The sequence below is a fragment of the Nycticebus coucang genome, chromosome 7 (genome assembly GCF_027406575.1).
Source record: "Nycticebus coucang isolate mNycCou1 chromosome 7, mNycCou1.pri, whole genome shotgun sequence".
NCBI classification, from domain to species: Eukaryota; Metazoa; Chordata; class Mammalia; order Primates; family Lorisidae; genus Nycticebus; species Nycticebus coucang.
The window spans coordinates 93,162,333-93,185,970 of NC_069786.1; the positions used below are offsets into that span (position 1 = coordinate 93,162,333).

A 23,638-nucleotide genomic window follows, 5' to 3' on the forward strand; every position below is an offset into this window, starting at 1 on the left:
ATTTCACCACATTCCCCAAACACTATGCCATCATTTGCTTATTTTATGCTATTAATTGGTTCTTGTCTATGTGAGGATGTACATTTAGCCTTGTGAAAATATTTCAATATAAACTATGTCTCTCTTATATTTTATCAATAGGAATCTTTAAAAGTTTTTGTCATACTTTTATCATTCTCACTCTTGACCTTTAAAGTGACCTTATTATACCAATTAAAATAGGTACCATAAATTTACTTAAACTTACTTAAGTGTATACTTACTATTCCAAAATCAAAATGATTTCACTTGCATTTTCATAGACCTCATGAAGATCAATAACTCGGGGACAAGACTTGGCCAATTCAAGCACAGCAATCTCGTGTAAAATCTCTGCTCGACAATCCTGTCCTCTTCTTCTCTTTTTGAGAAATTTTGCAGCATATTCTTGGCCAGTAGATTTTGATATACATTGTCTAACCACAGCAAATTTTCCTCTGGGGGGGAAAGATGTGAACAATCAATTTTAACTTTTCCATAGAGAATAATACTGATATATTTTAGGTACTGTTTTATCTCCAACTTAAAGTCAATTCTTCAAATATTCGTGTCATTAGGAATTTATCTTTGTTCTCTACACCAAATCAAGTATCATATGCACTTCTTTAAAATTTATAGTGTTATCACTTAAAAATGTAAGTGGTGAACTGTAATAACAGGCAAGAAAAAATAATTCTTTACTGTTACCATAATACACTATCATTGCAGGGAGATAATCTCATTTGCATACCAATTCAATCCTATATTCTTGATACAAATTATTACGTTTAAGTATCACAACAATCCTATATGGTAAATGTTACTGTGTGTTGCAGAGAAGATGTAAATAAGTCAAGGAAAAGATTTAAACTTAGGTCTATTTCCAAAACTGTATCCTTCTTAAGGCATCACATTAATTCTCCAATCAAAATAGCTCTTCTTAAAATACAAGAGATTAAATAAATTCAAAAATGAATATTTGACATCTAATTTTATGTGCCAAAATTCTGACCCTCATAATAAGCTTGAAACTTTTTAATCACAATTTGCCAGTTGTTTTACTAGCTTATCACTTAGTAACACTCAGTAGTCTTAAGAGGTCTGCAATATACCTAAGATAAATGTGTCCTATGGAAAGTATTCAAAGACATTTTATAATCAATTAAGAAAATTAATGGCTGTCAACAGCCCTGTACAAATATAGCCATTTAGGCCATATTTATCATTTAAGAAATATATATGTTTTTAGCTTTCTCCAATAGCGTACTCAGCTATTGGAGAAGCTGAGTATGCCTTTGGAGAAATTTTAAAAGACACCAAAAATCTGAGTTTCTATTAGAATATGTGAGTATATTATAAGTCTACAGTTGCCCAAATTTATTTTCTTAAAGGCCTAAAGCTCTTTTGAGCTAAAGACGGTTTTGAGTCGTATTAGTTTATTAGCTAATAAAAACTATTCTACTGACTGCCAACCAGAAACACGTGCACTTGTCCTTCATGTTTCCCACACAATCCCAGATCTCAAAGCCTAACAAAACCACCTAAGCCTAAGTGTAGGGCTTCAAAATTAACAACTTCTAAGTCTCAAATTACCCTCTAGTTTCTGGTACTAATAAATCAGGCATAAATAAAGGATTTTCATAGAGTAACTTTAGTCCATAACTTCTCTCACCCCAATGCCCCTCAATATACTCCTAACACAGCCCACTAGGCTCTCGACAGGGAAAACAAAACTTGGTGTTTAGGGTACGGGGGCAGGGGGAAGGAAGGAAAGAATAAATTGCTGGACTATATTTTACTTGTTATTCCCAATGGCCAAGATGACAGGGATTCCTACTCTTTATTTAACCAGTTTCCTCAAAATTTGTGCCAATGGAAAGTGCTGGAAATGAGGCTATAATTTAACTCTTCTATATTGCATATTAACTAAATTTACTTGTACAAACCTAACTCTCTGAAAGTTTTCAAATTTGAGAATGTTGAATGTTAACTATAAAATATTTTCTCACTGATATTTTATAAATTTTATACTGGAAAACTGAGTCACAATAAGTTTAAATAACTCATGAAAGTCCAAACATGGAATTGGAGTGCAAAGAATTAAACTGCAGAATGTGAATTGCTAACTTTTTGTCCTTACCACTACAAAGCAATTCTTCCTTTTAAAATGTTTTTCTAAAGAAGTGCAGCTCACTCATTTCTGACAATTCTTACCAAGATTTATAAGTAAAAACAGAAACGAAGTTTTGGATTTTACAAAGAAATTCACCTTGTAAAATTTAGGAAGAGAAACTAGTTGGTCAAGAAAATTGTGCATCTGAAAAAAAATAGTTTATCAATTGGGACAGTTTAGTTCTACTATAATGAGCCAGAATACTCTCAGAAACGAAGAGCAATGTTAAATAATGACAGTTTTTATCTAATTATTTTTGGTATCACCAAAAGTTTTCTTGAACTAGTATACACTAATCTAGGGCAAAGGTGGCCAAAGGACTTTGGTAATAATTGATCTGTCAACACTGACCATCAAGTAAAAGCTCCATGAAGGAAGGGACCATGTCTGTTCTAACCATTACAGTAATTATAAAATCTATACTTTACCATCACGTAAGAGAAACTGAAATATCTGTTGAATGCATACTAGAGTTATATGTTTATTATAATATCATGTACTTTGCTATTTTGCATCCTGCACTTAAAGCATTTGTATTTTTTCAAGTTTGAGATACCAATAAAATTTTACATATCTGTATATATATTCATTCATGTACTGTAAAATAAGGTAAATATTTTTACCATAATTATCCGATGACTTAGGGGAAAAAAAGGCAATTTCTTTCCATTTTAAAATGTTGGCTGCAGTTTAGAACTATCAAAGATAATCTTCAATACATAATGTTCCTCTACCAAATTTAATAGAAACATTTAAAAAATCTTAAGGGCCCTTAAAAATAATACTGAAGTTGTACCCTAGATGGGCAAAGCTGACTATATTTCCTAGCAGCAAAAAAGTCTAGGAGTTACCCTTCTGCCTTCTAGAATACACAATAAAATGTGAAAGAAGGGGGAAGGGTAAGCCACAAAGGAAGCTGACGTTTATTTCTGAATCTGCCTCACCCTTCTAACCACAAGAAGTCCTATGGAACCTTGCCTCAGTTGGGGGAGGGGTGGAAAAAACTTACCCAACATGTTAAAAAACAGGAACAATGCAAGTTTTTTGAGAATAGTAAAAAATGAACTTTTAACTTTTACATATTTTCCTCTAATTTGTTAAAGGAAAATGAATGCTTAAACACTAACACGTTAAAATCAGTAAAAAACAATTGACTTTTTTCCAACAGCTGATTTAGAAAGATAATTTTGTAGTTCATAACATTCTATATGGTATGTTGATGAAATTTCAAAATGTGCAATTCTCAGGAGAACAGAATTATGAACAGAACAAATTATCCTAATTTACATTTCACAAAAAGTTTAAGATATTAAAATTGGTGACAATATTGAGAGAACTTTCAGCAAGTTCTTGGCAGATGAAAAAATCATGACTTCTAATTTACCAAAATCTAATTAAATATCAATATTTACCATGTGATTTATGAGTCCGTGTCAATTTAAAGAAAGATGTTATTAGGTTTCTTTCATAAAGATACTGGAAAATGGAGTATTAGCAATCTGAATCTGTTTGAATGAAATTCTATCATGAGTTTTTTATCTGAAACTTTAAAAAGTATACCTGATTCAACTTGATGATTGTTACTTACTGTCTTCATGAAAGTTTAAGTTCTACAAAACTCTTAAAAAATATATAAAATTTATATTTTATTTAAAGCAGCAGTACTAAATGATCTGATAGTATCAGGTCACTCCTTGGCCTTAAATAATTTATACCTTGGTTAAGCTAAAGCAGAATTTGTATAGGGCAGTCCCCAAGTTACAAACATCTGACTCACACTTCAGAATAGGGAATATCACAGTAAGTCTCCAAGTTACAAACATGAGACTGATGTACAACTCACACTAACAAACAGAGGCTATTACAAGTAACAGGTCTAAGCACCTGTTTTATTTTACATACAAATTCAAATTAAGAACAAACCTACAGAACCTATCTTGTTTATAACCCAAGGACTGCCTGTATAGAATTTTACTTATAGGATATTCATTTTCTATGATACAGAATTACATTATCAAATATGAGTTCATTCTTTTTGTTTAATTTGGGAATGGAGAAAGGGAGAATTTCTCTATTTCTTTTTTCAGCCGGTATATCCTAGGAATTTAAAAAAAAATTTTATCTAACAAACATTTATATAGCACTATACTAAACACTTTACAAATACAGTAAAACTTCTATGAGTTGACTACTCAAGGGACAGTAACAAACTGGTCACCATATGGAAGTGGTCAACATAAGGACCTGGTTCTACTGTACTGACATGTACAAGTGAGGCATGTCCAGTCTCTGAAAATTAGGTCAACTATGGAGGTTCTACTGTATTCACCAACTTAATCTTTATAACATCATGTAAGATAATACAATTACCTTGTTTTTGTACTTTCCAGGTGAGGAAACCACAGCACTAAGCAGTACAGCAATTTAATTGAGGTCACACAGCTAGTGAATGGGGGAGCCTAGACTTGGACTCAGCAATATACTGTGCTGAGCTGCTTCTTCCCATTAACAGTCTCAGATAAGAACCAACAGCTTCTATCAGACCCTGATGCTAAGTCTGATGTGTAAGTTCCTTAAACCCTCCACAGATTTGATTTTCAATTCAGTTAAGAATAGACTCTAGAGAATAGCAACAGAGTTTCCTTCTTAATTATTGCTAAAGGAGGATTCAAAGTGAGTTTTATACAACTTTGAAATTAAACAGCATATACATCAAAAAGTTCCCTTACCTTCCTAGCTCTTTCGATGTAAGTGTATAGAAATTGTTGAAGTTTTCCATTTTCATTGGAGTTTGAGGAGTTGTAGTTAGCAATCCTGAAATACTTCGGCAATCAAATCTTCTTCTCGACATGTTAGATGACTTCCAAATATGCTTCTTTAATCACTTATTTTTACCTTTTTGAAAAAAGAGAAGAAATTAGATGTAACAAATATAATTTTTAAAAGATGTCATCTCAGGCAGGATGCGCATTACATTGTAAAACTCCAAATATAGCTATAAGATACAACTAAAAAAGAAAAAGATTTAAAGAGCACACACATAAAATACTATCACCTCTACGGAACTTGAACAAAATTACTGACTTCATTTCAGAATATAACTACTGTAAAAATTCTTGCAAATTCTTTAAAAAATAGTTGTGATAGAATTATAATGCAAGCAATCACTTAGTTTCATTGCAAAACTCTAATACTTTAAAGTTATGAGTTTTACATAATTTGTTAATGATTATTCATTTTAAATTTCATTTCACATAGCCAAAGAAATTTAGTGGTGAATGAACATATCGTGAATTATACCACTGACACATGAACAACTACAAGAAATGGCACTTGTTTCATGGAGTGGCTTGTGTTTCAATACTAAATTCAGATCTCTCACAGATCCCAGTGTTTATCCTTTGACAGAACCTAGCACAGAGCCTGCTGTGTATGAAGAGTTCAATAATTTTGTTGGGTAAGTGATTGACCATACACAAAGTTTTATTCCAGAGTTCTAAGCTATATCTGAAGTTCATATCTACTGCAACTTTATGATATTAGCATGCATTCACTTTTAAAATCAAAACTGAATTCATATAATAATAATAATAGCCTAAATATTTCAAGATACTTCTGACTTACTGCTGTGCCTGCCTAATACAAGACCAAGTATAATTCTTCTAGCACCCTCCTACAATAACTGCCTAGATGTTTATTCCTTCTCTGCTACTATTTTTTCCTACCTGGATTTCCTACTTAACATCTACTGTTCTTGATCTACCTAGGTTCAAATAGTCTTCTTAGCAAATAAGCAGTGTGATTAGAGTTCAGTGTTTTCAGTTTCCATAGTTTCTCTTCTTGGCTTTTGTCTCAAGTCAGTAAAATTGTTTTCTCTACATCCTTTGGTCTTTGGGAAAACAGCTCTGGACAGTTTGTGGGTACATCTCTAGAGGTCTAGGGTAGCAGTATATATAGCATTCTGAAAATAACATTTGGACTGAAATATATTTGGGGTCTGAATTCCATTTACCCATCATAGATATGAAACTTTAATTAAGCTTTGCTACTGTTACAGGCTAAAATGTGTCCTCCCCAAAATATGCATATTGAAATCCTAACACACACATACCCCCAATGCGACTGCCTTTGGAGATAAGGCCTTTAAAGAGGTGATCAAGTTAAAGACCAGGTCGTTAAGGTGGGTCCTAATCCAATATAACTGGTATCCTCATAAGAAGTGATTAGGACACAGACCCTCCTGAGGAAAAACGATATAAAGACACTGGGAGAAGACAGCCACCTATAAGCCAAGGAGGGAGCGTCAGGAGAAAACAACCCTGCGGACACCCTGATCTCAGACTCTACCTTCCAGAATTGTGAGAAAATAAATTTCCGTTAAGTCATCTACAATGACTGTTACAATACAGTTTTTTTTTTTTAAATTAAGTATTTCAAATGTTTAGAAGAGAATACAAATACCATAGCAAACACTTGCTCTTTCGAATCTTATTGGTTGGCTGTGTTTCATTTAAGTTAAAAATAAATAAAACATAATAAACATAGTCCCTTCTCTCCATTCCTACCACTAGCAGTAAATGGGAGGGATTATCACTACCCTGACAACATCTGACCCATTCACACTTTTAATTTGGCTATTCTAGTGTAATGAAAGTGAAACAAATTTTATTGTGATTTAACTGGCATTTCCAGGTCCTTCAATTCTGCTTCCCCTAAGTATGGATGATGACAGAATCAATCTTGCAAAGCTCAATCAATTTAAAAATTAAAATACGCTGAACTTACGGCTCTGTGCAAATTGTGAGGGCACATCACAACTCTTTCATCAAAAAAAAAAAAAAAAAAAAAAATTAACACTCTACCCAGAGACAGACTTCCTGCTGAAGTCTCCTGCCATTATTGATACCGGATATATGTACCATTTCCACGTACAAAACTCTCAACTCAAGTTAGCCTAAACTCAACTCTTCAAATGCTTTTTATTTTCTTTTTTGATTATATTCTGCTTAGCAAATTAGCAGTGTGATTAGAGTTCAGTGTTTTCAGTTTCTATATTTTCTCTTCTTGGCTATTTTTTTGAGTCATACTTTTATGAAGTATTTCAAGGTATTGAAATGGCACTCAGTTTCACTGGTCACATATTAATCTCTGAAAAATCAAAATGGGGGTGGCGCCTGTGGCTCAGTGAGTAGGGCGCCGGCCCCATATGCCGAGGGTGGCGGGTTCAAACCCAGCCCCAGCCAAACTGCAACAAAAAAATAGCCGGGCGTTGTGGCGGGCGCCTGTAGTCCCAGCTGCTCGGGAGGCTGAGGCAAGAGAATAGCTCAAGCCCAAGAGTTAGAGGTTGCTGTGAGCCGTGTGACGCCACGGCACTCTACCTGAGGGCGGTACAGTGAGACTCTGTCTCTACAAAAAAAAAAAAAAATCAAAATGGGTACCAGTTTTTATGCTCAATCTATTACTTAGGGGTTTTTTCCCAGATCATCTTTGAACTTTTAGAATTTATACCTGAATTAAAAGGTCTATTACCATGCATGCTTATGATCACATTTATATTACACACATAACATACAGAAAGAAGACAGAGATATGTGAATCATGGATACAAGAGGGCTATGCAATTCTCAACACTCACTGTTCAGCCATCAGGCCTTGGGAAACATGCGAACAAGACCATGCCAAGCCTAATCAGAGACAGAATATAGGTTCTTCACATTAGATGTTTGCCTCATCTAGATGCTAGATTCTAAGAGGTTTACCTCACGCTCTAATGTATCAGCTTCAAAGTGATCCATTCATAAAAACTCTAGTATAACTAACATCTATTTTATGAATAAGCATTTCTGCTCTCAGTTTTCAAGAACCAATATGGCTTTTAGTTGTAGAGAAAGATATGTGCAAGGAACACAATTTACAATAGTAAAACAAACAACTTGTTCAATGAATGTACCCCTCAGTACAACAATAAGGAAATAGTTAAATACATCTAAATAATAGAATCTTATACATTCAAGAAAAATTGTGTGTTCAAAGAATATTTTTTAACTCATTAAGTGAATAAAGGAAGACACAAAACATTATGTATAGTATAATAATTCTGGGAATAAAATCATTTGGAATTTGATAACTCTGGCTCTGAATATGCTGGAATAGAAAGCATACCTCAGAAAAAGAAAGAATAAATTTCTAAAAATTAACCTTAACTTCATCTGCTTATTACTAACACAAACTGCTTTAGACATCCAGATAGCATTTCTGAAGTTCATTTTCCTTCTGTTTACTGCAATCAAACAAGTTGTCAGAGCCTAAATATTTTTCCATTTCTCTACTTTGGCCAATTTTGCATATATTGGAACATGAATATCACTTTTGCCGACCAAATCCTCCACAAAAATCTCATTGCCCTTCATATAAAGTACATGAAGGTTATCAGTCAGCTCTCTGTCTCTCCTTATACCTTTCTAAATTCCCCACCAAATTATCTTCAACTCCAACAAACAATCCAAAGACCTTTTCTTGTCCTCTACTGTAATTCAGAGACTTATAACTGATTCTAAATTACCAATTCACTCCATCTGAAATCTATTTCATAAAATTTTATCAGGCTGCACCAATAAAAATAATCTTAAGGACCTAATAGGTAAATTTGTATGTGCACATTCACAGACACAATTAGGTGCTAGAAACAATAGCATAATAGAAAGTAAGATGGATTATGCTTTCAATTATATAATACTACTAAAAATAACAGTATCTCACACTTATTTTCAAGGATTTTTCTTAGTAACACTCATTACATAATTACAGTAAGAATTTAGATTTGGATCAGTGAAGGAAATATTGGGCTTGATTTGGGCCTTGACTTACTTGCATGTGATCAAAAGCAAGACAAGCAGTTCTTACAAATCTCTAAATAGCTCTATTTTAAAAGTATTTACAACTATTCATTTCAAAGTTATCAAATAATAAAGTTTTATAAAAAAGAATATACAATATATAATATGGACAATGTCTAGAGATTTTAATTATTTTAATTTTTTCATTAGCTCCCCAATTCATATAAGCAAGTCACAGCATGTCACATACAGGGCCCCTGAGTCTGAGTATACACCAACTTCATTTCCTGCCACATTTGTATTTCATATTTTGCCATCACATCTTTATTATACTTCTCTGCACGAAACATCCTATCTACCATTCCTTAAACAAATAACTCTTTTTAAGCATCCTTCATACCTCAACATAGAATGGCATCTCCCCCAAGAAACTTTGCCTAAAACTTACAGGTTGGTTTAAAAGCCTCTCCTCTATGCTTCAAATAAGCAGACCCTTGGCATACTTCTTTACCTCAAAATGTCATACACTACACTGCAATTAAATTTTGTGTCTAAATGGCATCATCCTTTTACTTTTGTGTCCAAGGTGTTTGGAACTGACAATTCAAAAAATGTCTGATGAACTGAATTATAATTTTGTTCTTCAAGGGGTTCGCAGAACTTGAGATCCATCTTAGAATTACAGTAATAGAACTCTGAACGCAGCTAGTCTCTGCTTAATTCAGATGTGGCAAATTAAAATAAGAAATATTTTAAATAATTTCTGTTCTAAAGAGGGCAGTTACAAAGTTTGGAAACACGGATAAGATTATTTTACCTTATACATGTATATTGTAATGTAATGCCAATGTAATGCCAATTCATAGTTTTTTTTGTTTATTTTTTGGTTTGAGATTGTATTGATACTTTTCTTTTTTTAAAATATTTTTTACTAAATCAAATGAATATGAGGGTACAATTTTTAGGTTACATTATTCTCACTTCTAGGTGGACCATTTATTTTGTATTTACCACTCTTTCCAAATGAGGTAGCTACTTGTTTTTATGTAAATACTTAAAACAAGTTAAGTATGTCAATATTTCGAGGCCTTCAAAAATCCAGACATTTGGTTATGTGTCCTATCTTATTAAGGACTAATAAATCTAGATTTTCATGAGATAAAGTTGAAAGGCAATGGAAAACAAAGTAAGCCAGAGATTGTTAGGAAGCAACTCCTAATTTTTACGTAGGCATTTACTGCTACCAAGTTTTTGCTAGGAAACAGGGATTAGATTTATTTACTTACCATCCAACCAAAAAAAAGAACTTTCTGCAGATGTGGCAGAAGGGTCCATTTTTAATTAGTCCTTGATTAGAAGTAAAGGTATTGATATAAGGGTAGGGATGATGATTTTGGATTTTAAGGAAGAGATTATATTCCTTATATATAGTCTACTAATAGAATATTAGTTTTATTTTTAGTTTGCTTTTTAAATCTTAAACAGAAAGTGCAATTCATGAGTTTATTCCTCTGAAAATTGCAATAAAAAGTCAGCTAAACTGACTCTAATCCAACACGTCTGATATATACTATTCAAGGGCTGATGTGTTAGGCAACAGTGTTAGGCTTAACTTTGTGCCAAGACACTAAGGCTTGATGCCATCTCTTACCACCTTCAGAAAAATAATTAAACCCAATAATTGTGAACCATGATAAGATGTTGAAAAATGGAAATATAATGGGCCAACAAACACGTACTTATCATTCATCAGATGGAAAATTAGGTTTCTGTTGTAAAATAAATTATTGTTTACTTAATAGCACCGCTGAAAATACTATTTATGCAGTAACTATTACAATGCAAAATGGAATTTATTCCTTTAAGGATTTAAAGAGGAAATTACCATTTTACTGTTAAAATTTTTCAAAGGCATATTAACTATGCCTTCTTTTAGAGTAGTTGCAAAGGGTCAGGAATGAGCCATAATATATTGCATATAAATATTAAAAGAAACTGACTAATTCACATGTTTAAAATGGCACTAATTCACATGTTTAAGATGGCTCATGCCTCTTATCCTTTGGGAGGCTAACACAGGAGGATTATTTGAGGCCAGGAGTTAGATATCAACTAAGCAACAAAGTGAGAGCCCATCTCTAGAAAAAATAAAAAAATTAGTCAGGCATAGTGGGCCATGACTATAGTCCCAACTACTCAAGAGGTGAAGCAGGAGGACTGCTTGAGCCTATGAGTTCAAGACTGAATTTTGCTGAGATCATGCCAGTGCACTCTAGTCTGGGCCTCAAAATGGGACACTATCTTAAATAAATAAATAAAATGGCACTGAAGTTTGAATCGTATGGAAAAAGGATAACCAAAGAAAAAACTTTTAATAAAACATGCTTGAAAATTACAACATTTATCACAATATATATAGATAAAAATGTGTGCTTGTTGGTTAATTTACAAGAACATTTCTTAATTGAAATAGTCAATGAAATACCCTTTGATAATAGTCTATCACATAATACAAACCATAGTATTTAAAAATAAAATCATTAGGCCGGGCATGGCTCATGCCTATAATCCTAGCACTCGGAGGGACAGAAGCTGGTAAATCACTTGAGTAAAGAGTTCAAGATCAGCCTGAGCAAGACCAAGATACAGTCTCAAAAAAAAAAAAAAAAAAAAAAAAATAGCTGAGTGTTGTGGTGGGTGCCTGTAGTCTCAGCTGCTGGGGAAGCTGCGGCAAGAGGATCGCTTGAGCCCAGAAGTTTAAGGTTGCTGTGATGCCATTACACTCTTACTGAGGGTGACAAAGTAAGTCTCCTTCTCAAAAAATAAATAAATAAATAAATAAATAAAATAGTTCAATTTTGTCATATTATGTAAAGCAAAAGCGATTGAAGATGTGTGATGTTTTCCCAAGTGGAAAGATAGTACATAACTGACTGCTAATGTTTCTGACAAAATAAATGCCCACTTCTTAAAAAAACAAACAAGAAACTATTATTATCCCTTAAAAGTAGTAACAGTAGAAGTACTAGTCTTACTTGCCAACTCTACACACAGGAAATGTGCACTACAATATGTTACACACAAAATTTTAAGACAATTAATGACTCAGAGAAAGTGTTAGCAATTGATTTCTGGGTTTTCAATTGAGTCTCTTAATAAAACAGGTGAATTTTGATAAGGAAATTCTCCCAATAAGTATCAAACAGCTTCAAACAAAGCTTTTAAATGTTCACTTAATACCAGTAAAACACTGTCAGTGCAAGCTTAAAGATAAAATTATTTGATTAGAAACATCTGTGGTAAAATGCCTACATCTTCTCCAAATTTCTTGCTCATATGCTGATGCAGTGATGTCAAGCCTTCACTTTCCTAAAAATAATAATGTCTTAATCAAATTACACTTCACTATTCAATGATCATAAGAAAAACTGCAACCAAAAGAATGGTCTTCAAATTATTACAGAAATTTTACTTTAAAATATACTGCCATGTAAGCAAATACATTTTACTTAAGTTTTAGATCCATAGTTTTAAAAAATGATCTAAATACATATAATGTGTGCCTCAAAACTAAAGCAGCTGTTAAAAACAGCTCCAAATTATTAAAGTACTGGGAAAAAAATTTAATTGTGCATCTTTTCAGAGGAAGAGGATTGGAGGAAAAGAGAGATCTATAACTATTTTGCACTGTTTCTATGGACCAAGTACACAATTTCGTGACTAAGTGGTTTGATAGTTACAAAGCAAACATTTCAGAAGTTATTGAAAACTACTTCTGGACAGTTTATTATGAGACTATAAAACAGTGTGTCAATGAGAAAGTAGGTTTGTTATCTTTTCCTTCAGTAAAATTGTGCTTCTGCGTTCAAAATGCAGGTTTCACACGCTGCCACTCACCCAGTCATTCTATAGACTGGGCTGTCTAAGCGCACAGATTCTCCTAGACTTGAAACTTAAAGGGGCTACCCCATATCAAATATCCCTGCAAGGTTCAGCGTGTCATTAGTACCACAGATGTAAACATTACGTCGGCAAAACAATCGGGGAACATGACATATAGTCCTAACGTGTTTAAACATTAGTGAAATCTGATCAGTAGAATGGCTGGATTTTAAAAATGTAGGTTTGTTTTTCCTCTGCAAACTGATGTCAGAGTGCCTCTAGTCTCAGCGAATAGGAAGAATACCAGCTACCAGCTGCCATAAAGTCCCTTCCAACTTTGTCTCTACTTATACCTCTGAGGGAATCCAAAAGAAGCGCTTTTCCCTTAAGTGAAACAAAGAGCTTGGGTAAATGTGAAAAGTTGTAGCCATCCCGTAGTCTTAACAGTGTGAGGACGGGTCGCGTACACTAACTGGCTTATAGGGCATCAAAACAGAATTATATCGCTGAAAATCACTGAAACAGCTGCAATTCCCCGTGTTCTCTATTCACCGATTTTTAAAAAGCTGTTCACAAACAGTAACTGAAAATGCCCCATAAGATGAGCACAAACTTTCTCTGGATGAAAGGCAGCTGTGAGTAGGACGTGTCCGCGAGTCCAGATGTGAACACGTCCCTGGCCCACGCCACAGCTGGGAACTGGGGAAGCACACGAAGGACCCATGTCGCGGAAACGTGGAGGGGCCCTGGGCGGCGCGACCCGGGGAGACCTGGGGCCCGCGGGCCGACGGCGCGAGCACGCAGACACACAGACACACTCCCCTCCCAGGGTGTGAAGCCGCACTGGCCGCCCTCCGGTGGAACCAGGGACTCGGGACTTCAGCCGGAAGGTGGAGAGAGGCCGGGAGCAGTCGGGCCACCCGAAGGGCGGCAGAGTTTAGCCCATCTCCGCCAGGCGAGGGGCGGGGGCTTCCGAGGGAACCCTCCCTCGGCACTCCTCTTCCCCACGTTCGGGGGCTCTGCACTGAAGATAAAGGGAGTGGGTTCAGTCGCAGCCCGAGCCCACCCAGCAATCCCTCAGGACCGCGGACACGCGAGGCGCAGGACACTAACCGCTCCGGCCGCTGCAGTTTCTCTCGGGGCTGCCCCCCTCTTGGGGGGGGGGGGATGCTGTCCCGCCTCACGCCGGTGGCCGCGACAGAACTCGTTCTCTAGCTCTAGCCGGGTGAGGCTTCTGGAAGTTCCAAGCGTGGCAGGACCCACTTTTACTTATCCAGACAAGGGCAGACAGCTGTGAGCCAGGCCGTAGTAAAGTGACTCCCGGCTACCACTACCGAGAAGAGAACCGAAGCTTACAGTTGAGGTTTGAAAACTGCAGCCGCGTCTGAGGACAGTGTAGTTCGCTAGATCCCACCCCCTCAGTTGGGAGAGCCAATCAGAGCCCGCGAGGAGGGTGGGTCTGTCACGTGGTGGGCGGGGCGGGGCGCCGGCCGGCTGCGCGTGCTGCGGGAAGGCGGGACCCCAGCGGTGAGAGGGTGTGGCCCGCGCCGGGCGGCGCTGTGGGGCAGGTGGGCGCTCTGGCAGCCGCCTCGAAGGAGGGGTAAGGCGGCGCTGCCCAGGCCTCGCGTGGGACTGGAACTCCAACTGGTTGCACGCCTCCCTACCTGTGGAGTATGTGATCAGTCATCGAGGTGTGAATATCCGAGCACTGGAAAGAGGAAAGAAGCAAAATGTGTTTCTGCACCTACCAAAGACCTGTTTTTCTTACTCTTCCAGATCATCTTACCTCAGACCTGAACCCACTCGGCAGGTGGAGAACCCTGTGTGTTACAACCTGGCGGCGGTGCCTCCAAGCATCTCCTTCACTGGCGGATTTACGGACCTGGACCCCTCCGCTGAAGTCTGCTGGAGGGAATCCTGTCCTTCTGAGGCGTTGACTAAAGGCAATGAGTAAAGAGTCCGAATAGAATGAATTTCTGATTTTGCATATAGGGTGCTAAGGAAAAAAGATGAAAGCCTGCAGCAGCCTGCTCAGGATCTGTTACCCCTTGAAGACAATGAAAAATTCCAAAGTTCTGTGCAAGACACAATTGTTATACATGTATAATACTAGATTATCTATTCATACATGTATCAGATTTTGTGTGAATAAGCTAGGATTGGTTGCAGAGTATATTTACAATAATTGTGGAGAACTACTGGGGAAAGATAACAAAGTAGAATGTCCTCGTTTTCAGAAGACTTCAGAAATTTCTTGTTCATCCCACTAAACCAAGCAAATTCCCACCAAGCGGGCTATTACATCTTCCTACCATATTCCCCCCACCCCCACCAAGGTCAATGCACTGAATGCATCATAGCCATTTAATGAATCCGTTTGTCCTTACTTACACTGATGCCTCCTCCCAGTTTAGTGTGTTTATCCCTTAGGTAGACCCTTAAGGGGTCTTTCCCTTAAGCTTTGTCAGGAGGAGAATATTGCTTCCATCTATCAAATTTCATGATGCTAATAATTACTAACTCAGAGAGAAGCCTGAAGTTAGGATGAAAATGAAAATTATACACTGAAATTGAAATTGACTTTTTTAAGTGTCTAAGACTCCACAAGCCAAGGAGACTTTCCCGTCTTTTCTTTTGTGAACATAGATGCTAAACCCAGAGGTCTTAGCACCAGCACTGGAACCAGTAACCTTTTGGGGGGTCACAATATTACATCACTGAGGTGACTTCGGACCTACTTAGTTTCAACATTTGATCAATTGCTTTTAGCAATCTTTTCACACTCATTCCACATCCCCTTTGTCACTAATCCAGTCCCACAACCCTTCATACCTAGACACAGACTTTTCTCTCTCCATGACCACTTTAGTCCTGTCCTCTTTCTGGAAATCACAACTCTTAACTGATTTCTACTTTCTACTGCCAACCCAATCAAGTCTTTGCCCTATGTTCCTTGGCACAGGCTTATACTTGTTCCATATGTTTTTTTTTTTTTTTATGACCTTAAACAAGTTGTTAACCCTTGTGCCTAATGTCAGACTAAGCTTTATCATACTGTTCCCAGGATATCAAATTATACTTCCTTGGTCTCAGGCACTGTGGTCCAAGTAACAAGGAATCCCTGGTGCCGAGGAGGATACTGTACTATCTATGGCCTTATGGGGAAAGTCAGGAGTTAACACACCCTCCAGTCTACCTCTTTGACCTAAAACTAAGCATGTCGAAGATACATGTTCTTACTTTCATTCCTTTGAGGAGGAAATCCCTATGTGATCTGATGGTCATCCTGTGGTCATTGCCTCTGACTACACAGTCCTTGGATACTACATACTGACCAGGGATGGTGATTGTTAGGGGCTGAATTTTGTCCTCCAATGCATATGTTGAAGTGCTAATGCCCAATGCCTGAGAGTATGACAGTATTTTGAGCTAGGGCCTTTAAAGAGGAAATTAGGGTAGAACAAAATAATATGGGTGAGCCTGATCCAATATGACTAGTGTTCTGGTAAGAAGAAGAGGTTAGGACATGGACAACACACACTGAGGGACAGCAAGGAGGTGGCTATCTGCAAAGCAAGCAGAGAGGCCTCAGAATTAACTAAAACCATGGGCATCTTGATCTATGACTTCTAGCCTCCAGAACTGTGAGACAATTCAATTCTGCTGTTTAAGCCACCCACTCTATGGTGTTTGTTATGGCAGCCAGACAAAACTACTACAGCGGTCCTCCATGATCACTGTTAGTCATCACACCCTGAGTAGGGTGGTGATCACTCCAAGTGGATCACCACACATGACCAGGGATAGTAGTCCTTTCTGATCATGCTACAATATCCACCGTATTCTATTCAGGGAAGGAGACCTTTCCTAGCCACACCAAGTCAGTCACCGGATACTGACCACATACTGACCAGATAATTCTCCCTGACCTCATGTTTACTCCCTACAGATGCAGCAAAGGAGGGTGGAATTTTGCACAGAAAGGAAGGTTTCAAACTCAAAACTCCTGCCTCTGCCACACTCTCCTTCTAAGAAAGTCTTACCAGTTAATTTTTTTGGTCAAGATCCTATAGCAAAACAAGCAGTATTCTCTGTCTACAACTGAATAAACCTGAAGCCTATAGCCAGGCTAACTGACGCCAGATACAAGCAAGACCAGCGGCTTTGGGGAAATGGCTCAAATCTCCACCCAAGAGGGGACTCATCTTGAATGGAGACAGGCTCCTCCAAATAGATCTCCTCTCTGGAGGCAGGACAGCTGGATGTATTCAGACAGAGATGTCACAGTGTGTTTATCCATGTTGCCTACAGAACATCCCCATTTTGGAAGCATTGACCCAGAGAGACTTTAAGAGACCATACATCCCTGGCTGTTAGTGAAGGTAATTGGGTCAAGTCTTTCCTGATGAGACCAGTGACTCAGACTGGTACAAGTGTCTTCCTCAAAGGGTGACACAATTTTCTCTGAAACACCCATGATTGACAAGGGCCAGTATGTCAATCCACCCACCCACAACCGTTTATAGAGCATAACCTTCCCAAGCTGTCCAAAAGAAATGCCATGTACATTTATAGTTTTAAATGTTATGGTAGCTACATTTTAAAAATTAAGAACAGATAAAGTTAATTTTAACAATATATTTTATTTAACCCAATATATTCAAAACATTGTCACTTCAACATATAATCAATATGGTAACTATTGAGATATCTTACTCCCTTTTTATGTTGCCTTAAATCTGGTGTGTATTTTTACTTATATCCCAATGCAGATGCCAAATTTTCATTGGAAGCACTTGATATGTACTTAGATGTCATGAAATTTACTCTTGAACAAAGCATATTTACATACCTAAGTTGTTTGGAACATATTAAAAGTTTTTGATAATTAAATGCAGTATCAGTCTCTTAAATTTAATTAAATTTAATGTTAATTAAATTCAGTCACTTTAGCCACATTTCGAGTGTTCCATAGCTACATGTGACTGGTAGCTACACAGTGTAGTTCTAAAGGGCTAGAAATGTTTAAACTTCAAATTTTTTAATGCAGAACTGAAAACAACATAGGTTTCCAGTAAATCATAACATTAGAGCATTTTGGAACTTCAACATTCTTAAGGTTCTGTACCCTATCCCATGTTTCAGAGAGGAAGAAACCTAAGAGAGAAGTTAAAAAATTTGAAAAAGATCACACACCTAAACTAGTGGGTGAGCATCTCAACGATAATTTAGGTCTCTTGAATCTTAATCCTGAGATATTTTCACATCCTTAAACCAAACATACTTCAGGAAAAAAGACGTCTTTTAAATTTATTTGAATGATCACTCAAGTGATATGGACAGGGGAAAGCAAACCTGTATTCTAACTGTTCTTTAATAACCTGATAAAAGTGCAACCCACAATATTTAAGGTACCTCCTTCCACTGTGACTTGAAGTCTAGGTGGTTTAATCTTTCAGTCCTTCTTACCTCCACTTGTCACTGCTTCCTCTCCTTAGAGCCACATGACTGCATGTAGATCCTGCCCACCCACAGAGCATCCGGCCACATTTTTCGGTCTGCAGCTGTAATCTCCCAGCTGTCTATCACACTTTGTTTAAGGTTGTGCTTCAGAGAATCCTCGGTATTTGCAAACCAAAATACTTAGTGGAAACTGAAGTATGTGGCATCATCAGACAGACCTGTAATCAAGTCCCAGTTCTGCTCATTCCTCGTTGTGTGGCTGGGCAATCCTCTGTTCGGTCATCCTTACCATGGGGATAACACACAGTGGTAACAGCTGCCTCTGTGAGATTGAAATGTGATAAGGGGACTAAAGCACAGTGCCTGACAAGAGTTAAGCCTTAGTTTGGTTTATACCAGTTGTCATTATTTACCAGTGGTCTGGAGGCTCCCTGAGAAGGACTGCGTATATCCAGCACACCACTCCACCCCGTGACCTGCAAAATACTTGCGACATTGTAGGTCCTACATAACTATTGGACAAATGACTTTATAAGATACTTTGATTTCCCTCAAATCTTAGGATTGATGCTAGAAAGGATATTTGGGGAAAAATATGGTGAAGTTACTGGTAAGGAAAGGGGACAGGGAGGTGACTGCTTTCCCTTTCACAATCTACCTGTTGGAGGCACCCAGGTTCAAAATGAAACTCAAAGGTCAAAAAAGTGCTGAAGTCCTGGGGACTGTGTGAAATAAAGAAATTACTCACTGGAGTTTAAAGGAAAGTAGATAGCTAGTGGAGCAAAAACATGAATGTAGGGTTTAAGACGGTCATTTATTTGATTTGAGTAAATTATGCCTCCTAGCTCTCCCCAACAAATCTCCCTTTTCACTTTGCTAAGAAACTTCCTCTGTCAACTGCATATGTCCTGAATCATGGCCTGGTGTCATATTCTCTAGAGCACAGGGCAGGTAAGAAATAGTAAAGCTTTCAGGAACTCTCTTCTCTGAGTGAGTCCTTGGTACAACAAGCACTAATAAGTACAAATACAGCAGAGCTAACATTTAACCCCTACCAATTCCCCTGTTAGGACTGATCATTGCTTTAGTAGGTTTCACGTGACAACATTAGCATTGAGAAGCCCAATCTACTCCACTAGTTGAACCCTTCAAAGGCATAAAGGTTTTGGTAATGTTACTGATTATCACAGTATTATCCCTGACATTGTGAATAGTCAAAGCATTCTAAGTCTTTTTCGTAATTAGCCTTAGCTTTAGATTTATAAAGCAGCATTTCATAGTTTCATTTTTACAGCAAAAGAAATAAGTTCAGAGCTATTCATAAACCCTTTAAAGGTCACAGATTATGGGAGAGTGATTCTGTAATTTACTAGCTGTGAGACCCTAAGCAGAAAATCTTTATGCCTCTGTTGGTTTTTTTTTTTTTAATCTGTAAAATGAATTAATGGTTAGGGAACTGAAGCACAGTGCCTGACAAGCCTTAGTTTGGTTTATACCAGCTGTTGTTCTTTATCAGTGTTATTTACTAGTTTGCCTGGTAGTGTACATAGTAACAATAGCCCATAAATAATGAACCTGGTACTATTCTAGATGTGCTACTTGTGTTAATTTATCTAATCTTCATATATTCCTATGAGTTCAAGTACTATTATTTTTCTTCCTTTAAGAAAACTAAGGGACATGGAGGTTATAAACTTGTTCACAGCAACCCAAGCCGTAACTAGTAGCCAGGATTCAAGCATCTAATATATGAGCTTGTACTGTGGACACTTAACAATTACAGCTGTGATACTAACAAAGGAACACATATTCTTGGGTATTTAATTCACCTAGTCCTTTCAGTCCCTGCTCTTTTCAGCCTTTTGTTCCCTTTCATATCTACAATTCCAAAATTGCTTTATTGTTTAAATAACTTTACAAGTGTACAAAAAATGCAAGGAAGGGTTAGAATGATCCATGTGGGCAATGGATCAGAATTTAGACACATCTGATACAACCTCATGTTTAGCTTAACATGGATACAGATGTCTACACATAGATATATTTGTTGACATGTATGTACACGTGGTTTGGTACACATATATCTCTCCTTGCTCCTGCTTCCCTGATGCTCCTGAAGCAACAAGCATACCTGGTTGGTTCTCGGTTTCTACTACCATTCTCCAATAAAAGGAACCACAACTCCATGGGGCAATGGCTAAATCTATGATTAGGGGTGAAAATATACAAATGGGCTTGAACCATCTTATAGTTCCAGAAAGAAGGAAGTGCAAGCAGACAGATACCATCATGGATGTATGGCAAAGGGAAGGGACCCACGAACTAACTCAGAAAACACACAGTGGCCAAAGGTAGGACAATTTCAGCAACATAATAAAGCAAGCAATACTGGATTAAAAGCCAAACTATAAAATAGATATCCATGAGTTCATACTGATATAAATAAACAATTGACCAAATAAGGGAAAGAGTAGACAAATCTGCCATGCAGAAGAATTATGATCAATATATAGAAACTCCACCCTTGAGTTGGTGGAGCATAGCTTCCCACTCCTTAAGAGCGCAATATGGAAAAGGAGGGGGGGAAAGCAACTTTCAAGGGTACTTCGAGCTTAATATCAATAGTGCTAAGTCACGTGATAATATCTGTTTTATTATAATGTGATAAGAATAACACTTTGCCTCTGTGGTAGTCCTCCCCAAAACTCATGGAACCATGAGAAAAACATCAGACAAATCCAAATTGAGAGACATTCTATAAAATACCTGACCTATACTCCTCAAAACTGTCAAGGCCAACAATGAAAGACAAGGGAAGTCTGAAAAACAGTCACAGCTAAGAGAAGCCTCAGGATGACTAAATGTAATGTAGAATCCTGGGTGGGGTCTTGGAATAGAAAAGTGACATTAGGCAAAAACTTAGGAAACCTGAGTCAGGTTTGAATAACATATTAATATCACTTCATGAGTTGTGACAAATGCATCCTAATGATACAAGATACTAATAGGGGAAAACTGGTTGTTGCATATGCAGCAACTCTGTACAATCCTTGCAATAATTTTATAAATCTAAAACCATTCTAAAATAAAAGGTTTTTTTCTTTTTTAATGCATCTGCCTTAGCATAGTGGCACAATAGCCCAGCCATTCAGGAGGCTGAGGCAGGAGGATCACTTGAGTCCAGGAGGATCACTTGAGTCCAGAAGTTTGAGGTTTTGATGAGCTATGATGATACCACTGCCATCTAGCCCCAGCAACAGATTAAGACTCTGTCTTAAAACAACAAAAATGAGTGCATCTTGCAAGAGTACATGTCAAATCTATTAAGTGTAGAGTATAAATGTCTTAACACAATAATTAAGTGAGGTGAAGACTATGCTAATCAGTTTGATGTAAGCATCCAAATTGTACATAAAATCAGCACATTGTACTCCATAAATGTATTGATGTATGCATGATTTATGTATTTATGACTTAATAATAAATAATAAAATTAAAAATTAAAAAAAGAAAAAATGAGTCTTCCATTGCTTAAAATATCTAAATTTAGAGAACTGTAAGATCAGAAATGAGATCAAAAAAGAGAATAAAGCTCAATGAAATAACCAAAGTGAGTCCTGCTATTACATTTTCAGTCTACTCAAAATACCATTGTATTATTAATTGGATGCAAGTTCAATCTTGCCAACCTCTGAACAAAATTTCCAAGTCTTGGATAAACGTATGTGTGATAGGAATATAGAAAAAGATCCAAAAACCTGTGTAACATTTATGGTCTAATTTTAATCACAGAGTAAGTCTTTAATCTAGCAGTTTTCAAACTCTGGTAAAGACAACCTAAGACACTTTCAGGGAGCCTCTAAGGTCAAAATTATTTTCATAATAATATAAAATGACATTTTTTAACTCTTTGTCTCTCATGAGTGTATGATGGAGTTTTCCAGAAACTATAGGATGTGTGATATTATGACAAATTATCATAGAAGTATGAATGAAAATTGAACTGCTTTCTGAAAAAGAGATGGAAAAAATGTAAAACATTGCTACCCTATCATTATTTTGCTTGTTTACTTTGGATAATATAGCTATTTTTATAAAATATTTTATTTATGTTAACATTTAATTATTATTTTAAAAGATTAATAAATGTTTTAAATTTCTCTTTTAATTTCTAATACTATAAGTGTTGACCATAGTCCCATATTACCATACTTACCAACTACCCTGTGTAGATATAACCTACAACAAAAACTCTTTCAGGTCATATTTATTTATTTATTTATTTTGAGATAGGGTCTCACTCTGTCACTCTGTCATCCAGGTTAGAGTGCAGTCGTGTCATCATAGCTCACTGCAACCTCAAACTCCTGGGCTCAAGTGATCATCCTGCCTCAGCCTCCCAAGTAGCTGGGACCACCGGTGTGGGCCATGACACAGAGCACATTGGGAAGCCAAGGTGGAGAGGATCACTTGAGGCCAAGAGTTCGAGACTAGCCTGGGCAACATAGTGAGACCTCATCTTTACAAAAGAATTTAAAATTTAACCAGGCATGCACCTATAGTCCCAGCTACTTGGGAGGCTAAAGCAGTAGAATCCCTTGAGTCAGGAGTCAGAGATCATAGTGAGGTATGATCACACCATTGCATTCTAGCCTGAGTAACAGAATGAGACTCTTTCTAAAGAAAGAAAAAGAGAGAGAACACCCCCAAACAACTGAGCAAATAAATTAAAATGTTAGTTTTTTGAAAGAAGAAAAGAAATGTTGGCATTCCACTCTGGTTATAAACTTTTACCTAGTCTTTGGAATTGTGATCCAACTTTCAAGAAACCAAGTGTAAGATTTTCATTGTGTTATTTCCCAGTTATGTAATTTCTATAAAATGGGCAAGAGGCTCTGAGGAGAATGCCTGGTGATGCTGTGCCATGTGCTTGGTGCTTTATAAATCATTTCAAGTACCTCCAGCCAGTCTCAGCCAATCAAAACAGAAATGTTCTAATGCATTTGAGGGTGTCTTGTTTTATAGAGTGCTTAAGAGAGGCATGAAAAGCACACTAGATTTCAAACGTACCAAATTATACAGAAAGGATTTTGGAACTGGTCCCTATTAGGTGACTTTCTGTTGTTATTTAATGTGGTATATAAAATATAATGCTTTTCTGTTTGAGCTGCTAGGGCCCAAAATGGTTATGACTTCTACAATTTTGCAAATAAATTTTAAAGTTTCTGTTCTGGTTACCTTGTTGACAGACATCAAAAATGAAAAG

At 36.9% G+C, this 23,638-nt stretch overlaps 1 protein-coding gene across 1 annotated transcript in view; it reads right to left on the minus strand.

Annotated features, from left to right (window-relative positions):
- The window catches only part of STK17B (serine/threonine kinase 17b), a 29,444-nt gene extending 15,145 nt beyond the window's left edge, over positions 1-14,299 (minus strand). Inside the window, exons 1-3 of the mRNA XM_053597918.1 lie at positions 14,023-14,299; positions 4,921-5,086; positions 264-476 (exon numbers count right to left, since the gene is read on the minus strand). Coding sequence (XP_053453893.1) covers positions 264-476; positions 4,921-5,042 — 335 coding nt within the window. The 5' untranslated portion in view covers positions 5,043-5,086; positions 14,023-14,299. The remainder of the gene's footprint in view (positions 1-263; positions 477-4,920; positions 5,087-14,022) is intronic.
- Between the last annotated feature and the right edge of the window lie 9,339 nt (positions 14,300-23,638).